Genomic DNA, 12,644 nt, shown 5'->3' with positions numbered 1-12,644 from the left:
ATAACTTCAGAATCAAACTTAAATCAGACTGACTTGATAACTTCAGAATCACACTTAAAGCAGACTGACTTGAATCAAACTTAAAGCAGACTGACTTGATAACTTCAGAATCAAACTTAAAGCAGACTGACTTGATAACTTCAGAATCACACTTAAAGCAGACTGACTTGATAACTTCAGAATCAAACTTAAATCAGACTGACTTGATAACTTCAGAATCACACTTAAAGCAGACTGACTTGAATCAAACTTAAAGCAGACTGACTTGATAACTTCAGAATCAAACTTAAAGCAGACTGACTTGATAACTTCAGAATCACACTTAAAGCAGACTGACTTGATAACTTCAGAATCACACTTAAAGCAGACTGACTTGAATCAAACTTAAAGCAGACTGACTTGATAACTTCAGAATCAAACTTAAAGCAGACTGACTTGATAACTTCAGAATTACACTTAAAGCAGACTGACTTGATAACTTCAGAATCAAACTTAAAGCAGACTGACTTGATAATTTCAGAATCAAACTTAAAGCAGACTGACAAGTTATAACTTCAGAATCAAACTTAAAGCAGACTGACTTGATAACTTCAGAATAAAACTTAAAACAGACTGACCTGATAACTTCAGAATCAAACTTAAAGCAGACTGACAAGTTATAACTTCAGAATCAAACTTAAAGCAGACTTACTTGATAACTTCAGAATCAAACTTAAAGCAGACTGACTTGATAACTTCAGAATCAGACTTAAAGCAGACTGACTTGATAACTTCAGATTCAAACTTAAAGCAGACTGACTTGATAATTTCAAAATCAAACTTAAAGCAGACTGACTTGATAACTTCAGAATCAAACTTAAAGCAGACTGACCTGATAACTTCAGAATCAAACTTAAAGCAGACTGACAAGTTATAACTTCAGAATCAAACTTAAAGCAGACTTACTTGATAACTTCAGAATCAAACTTAAAGCAGACTGACTTGATAACTTCAGAATCAGACTTAAAGCAGACTGACTTGATAACTTCAGATTCAAACTTAAAGCAGACTGACTTGATAATTTCAAAATCAAACTTAAAGCAGACTGACTTGATAACTTCAGAATCAAACTAATGCAGACTGACTTGATAACTTCAGAATCAAACTTAAAGCAGACTGACTTGATAACTTCAGAATCAAACAAAAGCAGACTGACTTGATAACTTCAGAATCAAACTTAAAGCAGACTGACTTGATAACTTCAGAATCACACTTAAAGCAGACTGACTTGATAAGTTCAGAATCAAACTTAAAGCAGACTGACAAGTTATAACTTCAGAATCAAACTTAAAGCAGATTGACTTGATAACTTCAGAATCAAACTAATGCAGACTGACTTGATAACTTCCGAATCACACTTAAAGCAGACTGACTTGATAAGTTCAGAATCAAACTTAAAGCAGACTGACAAGTTATAACTTCAGAATCAAACGTAAAGCAGATTGACTTGATAACTTCAGAATCAAACTAATGCAGACTGACTTGATAACTTCAGAATCAAACTTAAAGCAGACTGACTTGATAACTTCAGAATCACACTTAAAGCAGACTGACTTGATAACTTCAGAATCAAACTTAAAGCAGACTGACAAGTTATAACTTCAGAATCAAACTTAAAGCAGACTGACTTGATAACTTCAGAATCAAACTTAAAGCAGACTGACAAGTTATAACTTCAGAATCAAACTTAAAGCAGACTGACTTGATAACTTCAGAATCAAACTTAAATCAGACTGACTTGATAACTTCAGAATCAAACTTAAAGCAGACTGACTTGATAACTTAAGAATCAAACTTAAATCAGACTGACTTGATAACTTCAGAATCACACTTAAAGCAGACTGACTTGAATCAAACTTAAAGCAGACTGACTTGATAACTTCAGAATCAAACTTAAAGCAGACTGACAAGTTATAACTTCAGAATCAAACTTAAAGCAGACTGACTTGATAACTTCAGAATCAAACTTAAAGCAGACTGACAAGTTATAACTTCAGAATCAAACTTAAAGCCGACTGACTTGATAACTTCAGAATCAAACTTAAATCAGACTGACTTGATAACTTCAGAATCACACTTAAAGCAGACTGACTTGAATCAAACTTAAAGCAGACTGACTTGATAACTTCAGAATCAAACTTAAAGCAGACTGACTTGATAACTTCAGAATCAAACTTAAAGCAGACTGACAAGTTATAACTTCAGAATCAAACTTAAAGCAGACTGACTTGATAACTTCAGAATCAAACTTAAAGCAGACTGACTTGATAACTTCAGAATCAAACTTAAAGCAGACTGACTTGATAACTTCAGAATCAAACTTAAAGCAGACTGACAAGTTATAACTTCAGAATCAAACTTAAAGCAGACTGACTTGATAACTTCAGAATCAAACTTAAAGCAGACTGAATTGATAACTTCAGAATCAAACTTAAAGCAGACTGACTTTATAACTTCAGAATCAAACTTAAAGCAGACTGAATTGATAACTTCAGAATCAAACTAAAGCAGACTGACTTCTTAACTTCAGAATCAAACTTAAAGCAGACTGACTTGATAACTTCAGAATCAAACTTAAAGCAGACTGACTTGATAACTTTAGAATCAAACTTAAAGCAGACTGACTTGATAACTTCAGAATCAAACTTAAAGCAGACTGACTTGATAACTTCAGAATCACACTTAAAGCAGACTGACTTGATAACTTCAAAATCACACTTAAAGCAGACTGACTTGATAACTTCAGAATCACACTTAAAGCAGACTGACTTGATAACTTCAGAATCACACTTAAAGCAGACTGACTTGAATCAAACTTAAAGCAGACTGACTTGATAACTTCAGAATCAAACTTAAAGAAGACTTACTTGATAACTTCAGAATCACACTTAAAGCAGACTGACTTGATAACTTCAGAATCAAACTTAAAGCAGACTGACTTGATAACTTCAGAATCAAACTTAAAGCAGACTGACTTGAATCAAACTTAAAGCAGACTGACTTGATAACTTCAGAATCAAACTTAAAGCAGACTGACTTGAATCAAACTTAAAGCAGACTGACTTGATAACTTCAGAATCAAACTTAAAGTAGACTGACTTGATAATTTCAGAATCAAACTTAAAGCAGACTGACTTAATAACTTCAGAATCAAACTAAAGCAGACTGACTTGATAACTTCAGAATCAAACTTAAAGCAGACTGACTTGATAACTTCAGAATCACACTTAAAGCAGACTGACTTGATAAGTTCAGAATCAAACTTAAAGCAGACTGACAAGTTATAACTTCAGAATCAAACTTAAAGCAGATTGACTTGATAACTTCAGAATCAAACTAATGCAGACTGACTTGATAACTTCAGAATCAAACTTAAAGCAGACTGACCTGATAACTTCAGAATCAAACTTAAAGCAGACTGACAAGTTATAACTTCAGAATCAAACTTAAAGCAGACTTACTTGATAACTTCAGAATCAAACTTAAAGCAGACTGACTTGATAATTTCAAAATCAAACTTAAAGCAGACTGACTTGATAACTTCAGATTCAAACTTAAAGCAGACTGACTTGATAATTTCAAAATCAAACTTAAAGCAGACTGACTTGATAACTTCAGAATAAAACTTAAAGCAGACTGACCTGATAACTTCAGAATCAAACTTAAAGCAGACTGACAAGTTATAACTTCAGAATCAAACTTAAAGCAGACTTACTTGATAACTTCAGAATCAAACTTAAAGCAGACTGACTTGATAACTTCAGAATCAGACTTAAAGCAGACTGACTTGATAACTTCAGATTCAAACTTAAAGCAGACTGACTTGATAATTTCAAAATCAAACTTAAAGCAGACTGACTTGATAACTTCAGAATCAAACTAATGCAGACTGACTTGATAACTTCAGAATCAAACTTAAAGCAGACTGACTTGATAACTTCAGAATCAAACAAAAGCAGACTGACTTGATAACTTCAGAATCAAACTTAAAGCAGACTGACCTGATAACTTCAGAATCACACTTAAAGCAGACTGACTTGATAAGTTCAGAATCAAACTTAAAGCAGACTGACAAGTTATAACTTCAGAATCAAACTTAAAGCAGATTGACTTGATAACTTCAGAATCAAACTAATGCAGACTGACTTGATAACTTCCGAATCACACTTAAAGCAGACTGACTTGATAAGTTCAGAATCAAACTTAAAGCAGACTGACAAGTTATAACTTCAGAATCAAACGTAAAGCAGATTGACTTGATAACTTCAGAATCAAACTAATGCAGACTGACTTGATAACTTCAGAATCAAACTTAAAGCAGACTGACTTGATAACTTCAGAATCACACTTAAAGCAGACTGACTTGATAACTTCAGAATCAAACTTAAAGCAGACTGACAAGTTATAACTTCAGAATCAAACTTAAAGCAGACTGTCTTGATAACTTCAGAATCAAACTTAAAGCAGACTGACAAGTTATAACTTCAGAATCAAACTTAAAGCAGACTGACTTGATAACTTCAGAATCAAACTTAAATCAGACTGACTTGATAACTTCAGAATCAAACTTAAAGCAGACTGACTTGATAACTTAAGAATCAAACTTAAATCAGACTGACTTGATAACTTCAGAATCACACTTAAAGCAGACTGACTTGATAACTTCAGAATCAAACTTAAAGCAGACTGACAAGTTATAACTTCAGAATCAAACTTAAAGCAGACTGACTTGATAACTTCAGAATCAAACTTAAAGCAGACTGACAAGTTATAACTTCAGAATCAAACTTAAAGCCGACTGACTTGATAACTTCAGAATCAAACTTAAATCAGACTGACTTGATAACTTCAGAATCACACTTAAAGCAGACTGACTTGAATCAAACTTAAAGCAGACTGACTTGATAACTTCAGAATCAAACTTAAAGCAGACTGACTTGATAACTTCAGAATCAAACTTAAAGCAGACTGACAAGTTATAACTTCAGAATCAAACTTAAAGCAGACTGACTTGATAACTTCAGAATCAAACTTAAAGCAGACTGACTTGATAACTTCAGAATCAAACTTAAAGCAGACTGACTTGATAACTTCAGAATCAAACTTAAAGCAGACTGACAAGTTATAACTTCAGAATCAAACTTAAAGCAGACTGACTTGATAACTTCAGAATCAAACTTAAAGCAGACTGACTTGATAACTTCAGAATCAAACTTAAAGCAGACTGAATTGATAACTTCAGAATCAAACTTAAAGCAGACTGACTTGATAACTTCAGAATCAAACTTAAAGCAGACTGAATTGATAACTTCAGAATCAAACTAAAGCAGACTGACTTCTTAACTTCAGAATCAAACTTAAAGCAGACTGACTTGATAACTTCAGAATCAAACTTAAAGCAGACTGACTTGATAACTTCAAAATCACACTTAAAGCAGACTGACTTGATAACTTCAGAATCACACTTAAAGCAGACTGACTTGATAACTTCAGAATCACACTTAAAGCAGACTGACTTGAATCAAACTTAAAGCAGACTGACTTGATAACTTCAGAATCAAACTTAAAGAAGACTTACTTGATAACTTCAGAATCACACTTAAAGCAGACTGACTTGATAACTTCAGAATCAAACTTAAAGCAGACTGACTTGATAACTTCAGAATCAAACTTAAAGCAGACTGACTTGAATCAAACTTAAAGCAGACTGACTTGATAACTTCAGAATCAAACTTAAAGCAGACTGACTTGAATCAAACTTAAAGCAGACTGACTTGATAACTTCAGAATCAAACTTAAAGTAGACTGACTTGATAATTTCAGAATCAAACTTAAAGCAGACTGACTTAATAACTTCAGAATCAAACTAAAGCAGACTGACTTGATAACTTCAGAATCAAACTTAAAGCAGACTGACTTGATAACTTCAGAATCACACTTAAAGCAGACTGACTTGATAAGTTCAGAATCAAACTTAAAGCAGACTGACAAGTTATAACTTCAGAATCAAACTTAAAGCAGATTGACTTGATAACTTCAGAATCAAACTAATGCAGACTGACTTGATAACTTCAGAATCAAACTTAAAGCAGACTGACTTGATAACTTCAGAATCACACTTAAAGCAGGCTGACTTGATAACTTCAGAATCAAACTTAAAGCAGACTGACAAGTTATAACTTCAGAATCAAACTTAAATCAGACTGACTTGATAACTTCAGAATCAAACTTAAAGCAGACTGACTTGATAACTTCAGAATCAAACTTAAAGCAGACTGACTTGATAACTTAAGAATCAAACTTAAATCAGACTGACTTGATAACTTCAGAATCACACTTAAAGCAGACTGACTTGAATCAAACTTAAAGCAGACTGACTTGATAACTTCAGAATCAAACTTAAAGCAGACTGACAAGTTATAACTTCAGAATCAAACTTAAAGCAGACTGACTTGATAACTTCAGAATCAAACTTAAATCAGACTGACTTGATAACTTCAGAATCACACTTAAAGCAGACTGACTTGAATCAAACTTAAAGCAGACTGACTTGATAACTTCAGAATCAAACTTAAAGCAGACTGACTTGATAACTTCAGAATCAAACTTAAAGCAGACTGACAAGTTATAACTTCAGAATCAAACTTAAAGCAGACTGACTTGATAACTTCAGAATCAAACTTAAAGCAGACTGACTTGATAACTTCAGAATCAAACTTAAAGCAGACTGACTTGATAACTTCAGAATCAAACTTAAAGCAGACTGACAAGTTATAACTTCAGAATCAAACTTAAAGCAGACTGACTTGATAACTTCAGAATCAAACTTAAAGCAGACTGACTTGATAACTTCAGAATCACACTTAAAGCAGACTGAATTGATAACTTCAGAATCAAACTTAAAGCAGACTGACTTGATAACTTCAGAATCAAACTTAAAGCAGACTGAATTGATAACTTCAGAATCAAACTAAAGCAGACTGACTTCTTAACTTCAGAATCAAACTTAAAGCAGACTGACTTGATAACTTCAGAATCAAACTTAAAGCAGACTGACTTGATAACTTCAGAATCAAACTTAAAGCAGACTGACTTGATAACTTCAGAATCAAACTTAAAGCAGACTGACTTGATAACTTCAAAAACAAACTTAAAGCAGACTGACTTCATAACTTCAGAATCAAACTTAAAGCAGACTGACTTGATAACTTCAGAATCAAACTTAAAGCAGACTGACTTGATAACTTCAGAATCAAACTTAAAGCAGACTGACTTGATAACTTCAGAATCAAACTTAAAGCAGACTGACTGGATGGTGGTTTGGTTTAACAGTGACCCTGTTAACCGGAGACTTTCAGCTGAGTGCCTCTGCGGTTACCGTAGTGACTGCAGATGATGAAAACAGGATTCTGTTTTTCAGAGAGATTCTCATAGATGTGTATGAAAAGGAGATACTCTGAGATCTCTTTTACTAACGTTACACCAGGGAGACAGGTTCATGGCTGGTGGAACACCCATTTAATCTCTCTGACTTTCATTTATTTTACCAAAACGGCATGACTACGAAGGAGTAAAAGGGTTTTGTTTCTTAGTGTTAATAAAGTTCCACGCACACGTGTTTACACAAGCAGGTTTCAAAGACAAATAGATTTATTTAGAAAATTAATTAGAGAAAGATATTATCAGGAAGAACTCGCTCTCTTCCTGTTTACTGTAACAACAAGTAACGAACAAGACTCCACTGACACATTTACTCAGACAAAACTATAAAGACTGATCAGGAAGTGACCTAATGTTTAACATTTTAATGAAAAACATTCACAAGGACAGCTACCATTCTCTTCTGTTATTAACCAACATCTGTCATCACTATGGCAACCACAGACTCTTTCTGCTTTTGGGTTAAACCCAAACACCGGTCAGGAGAGAAAACGTCCGTCGCAGCAGTGATGTTTTCTAGCGACGCGCCTGGGAGGCTCCATCCAAGAGGGCTAACTTACCTTACCTTTCACAATAAAAGACTTAGGCTGCGTAAATGTTTACCTGCCTGTGTGAATATTTGAAAGCGAGCATTTTGCATTTTTATGTTGTCTATTTCTCACACCCCCAGTGTGTAAAGACCTTAGGATGACACAATTAGAATCAGAACTAATTTGATACAGCTGAGTTTCAATAGTAATCCTGGGAGAATTAGAGCAAAAGCACAAATGTAAGAAATGAAACCATGCAACTACCTTGGCCCTGAAAATATAAAGTGTGTGTTGTGTGTGTGTTTGTCAGTGGTGTCTCTTGGAGTGACAGAAGCGTCCATCTTATTGATGCTGATCTTCTTAAGAAGAAGAGTGCGAGTGGCCATCGCCCTGCTCAGAGAGGCCAGCAAGTATGACCTGTAAAAAAACAAATGCTGTGTGATGATCGTTGTTCTCCTGGCCTCATGGTTTCTCTGTTGTTGCAGAGCCATCGGCCACATCATGTCCACGCTATTCTATCCCGTCGTCACCTTCCTCTTATTGACTGTGTGCATCTCCTACTGGGCGCTCACTGCTGTGTATCCTTCACAGCGGTCACAAGCAACAGCATGAAGATGTTTTGTTCACTTTCTATAGTTCAGAGCTGAGAGGAGCCATGGACTGTAAAATGTGTATTTGTGAATCTTTTCAGTATCCAAAGGAAAGAGAATGGATGTATCTTTCCAAGCAGTGTATTAGACGTGTCTTTAACCAGCACTTTGAAACCAGTTACTTGGCATCATCGGGTGAAGCTGTTTACAGAGTGATGTCCCCTGATGACAGCTGTCCTTATGCCAACAGCACCTGCAACCCTGAGGTACTCCGTTCTCTGCAGTGTTATTTATTTAGGTGTGTTTCCATCAGGGTAAAATGTGGGCACTCGGAAAGTTTCAGACCTCTCAAATGGCCGTTCGCTTGCCGTGTTTCCATTACAAAAAAAGGCCCCAGAGGGATTTAGGAGACGTATCACTCTGAACGGGTTTCTATTGCCGCTGATGACGCGCTGCTCTTTCTCAAAGTGAGAAATACAGAATAGTTGCAGTTTGATTTAAGGTGGCCGTATTATTCACAACATCAACTTATGTACAAGTAACATTAAAAGAAAACACTCCACCTTAAAAATTCTGGGCGCTTAAAATTGTGTGTGTGTGTGTGTGTGTGTGTGTGTGTGTGTGTGTGTGTGTGTGTGTGTGTGTGTGTGTGTGTGTGTGTGTGTGTGTGTGTGTGTGTGTGTGTGTGTGTGTGTGTGTGTGTGTGTGTGTGTGTGTGTGTGTGTGTGTGTGTGTGTGTAAATGGGAGAGAGAGAGAGAGGGAGCCGGCCGCTGCAGCACTCATTTAACAAGCTTGTGCAAAGATGCTCGTGCACGGATCATTTTCTGTGCTGTGTTCTTCTTCACCACTGGATAAAATTATCAACTCTACTTCACCGTGTTGTTGTGGGGTCTGTACGACCACACATCACATCCTGGGACATTGGCATTATATCCAATCATCAACCAGGCTTCAGGGGCATTTCGGCGAGAAAGACCCGCCTCATTCTGGGTTTTTGACAATAGTGGAAACGCACCTTTTATCTGTTTGCTTTTTGAATTCATGACAGTCATACAGTAACAGTGTGTGTAGACTAAGCTTGTCTAAACAGTCAAACTGCATCTGCTCATATTTACTGAGGCCAGCAGTGGATTTACACACAAAATAGCAGCTTAATATTTTCTGTGTGCAGCTTTTTTCTGCTGATGGGCTTTTTCGCACGTTGTTTTCACTTGAAAAAAAAATAAATCCTCAGTATAAAAATAGTTCTACCTAAAATCTATATTTGACTATATTCTAAATGATACCATTGTACATTCTACTGTATAAATGCATGCTGTGAAGCCCTTCACATCAATATATCACATAGCCTCAGTCTAAACACACAATAAATTATATACACTGTTGCCAATAAAGTTGGAATCATTTATTTTAAGACAATTATCTCTCTTTATTGTATTTATTTGTGGTTTAATTTGCACTGCGATATGTTTGGAAGAGATTGATCAATAAAGTTTTGAGAAGATATACACTTTATGTATCAAGAATAACGCACATTGTCACAATCATTTCTTGAGAAGAAGAAAAAAATATCATTCCAACTTTATGGGCAACAGTGTGTTAATAAATGGAATTAATTTTGCAAAGGCTACTTAAAAATAGTAAATAACATTTCTCTGTTTCCCTCTCACTTCTCTGTCAGACCTTCAACAGAAGCAATATCTCTAAATCAGCGCCATGTCTGGCTTCTCAGTGTCTGTTCGCCTTCTATGGTGGGGAGACCACCTATCACCGCTACCTCTTCCTGCTGCAGCTGTCCAACCTACTGCTCTTCCTCTGGCTGCTCAACTTCAGCTTGGCCCTGGAGCAGTGCACCCTGGCTGGGACGTTTGCTAGCTACTACTGGGCCAGGAGGAAGCCTCAGGATATCCCACCATGCCCACTCTTTTCATCATTCAGCAGGACTATCAGGTCAGGAATCACTCTTTTTAAAAATCTAGATTGGGGGCAGCCACTGGAAAAGCTCTGTTCTTGTGAGTAGTTTTGGGAACATTCTGTTTAATTGGTACATTTTCTGACCCCAGGACATGGGGACATAATATGCATGAAAAAGTATTGGTATAATACATCATATTATCAAAAAAATTGCCCTGCAATTTGTCCTGAATGTAATTTGGAGATACATTATGTAAAACACTGGAAAAATATGATTTTAGCTTCGTTCCCAACCTCTAACACCACAATTTACCATTAAATATAATGATCCGATTTTTTATAACTGTAACTCTGCTTCCAATTTATCCAAAATTTACAATATGTTAGTAAAAATGCACATTTTAGTTGTATCCCCAGGTTTTCACTCAGTCCTGTTACCCTGACACATTTCCTACACGTTTGGACACAAAAGACACATTTGTCACATGATCAAAAGGAAAAGCAGCTTCATCTGGCAGTCCTAAAGGTCATGGGAATACCACTGTGTTTTCTATATTTGTGGATATATTGAAGCATTACTGAGATGGTTAATATCAACTTTCAGTCCCGTTACCTAAATTATTTGTAGATGTAGATTTAAAATGCAGTACTTGGCATTAAAGAAATAAATTGCCCGACCTCTGATAAGCGGTTGAAGATGAGATGAGAGATTGCTGCAATGATTATATTGTTAAAATAATTTAACAAAATATAATAAAGAATGGTTGAAATAGTTAGCTTAAAGTAATGGATAAGTTATTGAAACAGTTAGCTACAAGCAACGTTAATGGATAAATGGTTGAAACATTCAGCTTCACTCAACGTAGCAGCCGAATTCGACTGCTGACCAAACCAACCTTAATGTTGACAGTTCAATTGTATGAAAAAAGCATCCACTTTTATGAATAATGGTATACATTCAGAGCATACATGGAATTGATGAAGGGGTATGTGAGTTCATCTCATGTGGGGGTAACCTCAGACCAAAAAGGTTGAGAACCACAAAAAATGAATATCATAATAACTCTCAGGATCTTTGGGGAAGAGATAGGCCTAAAGTCTTAACTGGAAAAAGTTAGTTTTGACAACTGAACTGATTTGTCTGCAAATTACACCAAGACTCTTAACCAAAAATTAATTGTGATAAACTAGCTACAGTAGAAGCCAAGAATACAAATAGTCATCCAATAGGTTGGCAGGCCGTCCAAACATAACAATCTCAGTCTTTTTTCATTAAGAGTGAGTACGTTTTGGGAAGACCAAGCATGCATGGGAACCATCCTTTGTCAAATAGTCCTTCTTTTATCCAAGTTAGTATGACACAACAGACAGTCTTGAGTTGAGCTCTTCCTCTGTCCGTCTCCAGGTATCACACGGGCTCTTTGGCATTTGGTGCTCTAATTCTTTCAGTTGCCCAACTGGTCCGGATCATACTGGAGTACTTGGAGCAGAAACTAAAAGGTTCTCACACATACACACACGCGCACACGCACACACACACACACACACACACACACACAAACTCACACACACACACACACACACACACACACACACACACACACACACACACACAAACTCACACACACACACACACACACACACACACACACACACACACACACACACACACACACACACACATACACACACACACACACACACACACACACGCACACACTTACTGCCACGATAGCTACTGTTATTGTTTTGCTGATATTGTACATGTCTGTCCATGTAGGTGTGGACAATGGCCTGTCCAGGTTTATAATGCACTGCCTGAAATGCTGCTTCTGGTGTCTGGAGAAATTCATACGCCACATGAACCGTAATGCTTATATCATGGTAAGTTGGTTAAAGTAGAGCTTTAGACAGCCATTTGTGCACCTGTGGAGTACCCCAGGGATTAGTTATTGGTCCAATACTCTTTATACTTTATACAAGTGAGATTTACAATGACACTATATTGTAAAAATGTGTCATTTCTGCAGAAGATCCAATTTAATTTTGCTGTGGGAAAAATAAAATACCTTATGGTTACTATGGAAGGGGAGCTAGAAGTCAAGAAAACTTTTGATGATTTTTGTTTTC

The 12,644-nt window shown here is 36.1% G+C and overlaps 1 protein-coding gene across 1 annotated transcript in view; it reads left to right on the top strand.

Annotated features, from left to right (window-relative positions):
• Positions 1-12,644, top strand: part of LOC310958231 (choline transporter-like protein 5-A) — a gene marked incomplete at both ends in the record, with an annotated part of 80,623 nt that overhangs the window by 63,139 nt on the left and 4,840 nt on the right. The window contains 6 exons of the mRNA XM_083929080.1: positions 8,320-8,419; positions 8,495-8,587; positions 8,778-8,865; positions 10,282-10,550; positions 11,920-12,014; positions 12,295-12,398. Of these exons, the coding sequence (XP_083785206.1) occupies positions 8,320-8,419; positions 8,495-8,587; positions 8,778-8,865; positions 10,282-10,550; positions 11,920-12,014; positions 12,295-12,398 (749 nt within the window). The remainder of the gene's footprint in view (positions 1-8,319; positions 8,420-8,494; positions 8,588-8,777; positions 8,866-10,281; positions 10,551-11,919; positions 12,015-12,294; positions 12,399-12,644) is intronic.

The sequence above is a fragment of the Echiichthys vipera genome, assembly GCF_963691815.1.
Source record: "Echiichthys vipera genome assembly, chromosome: 15".
NCBI lineage: Eukaryota > Metazoa > Chordata > Actinopteri > Perciformes > Trachinidae > Echiichthys > Echiichthys vipera.
This window is presented reverse-complemented; position numbering and strand designations above follow the sequence as displayed.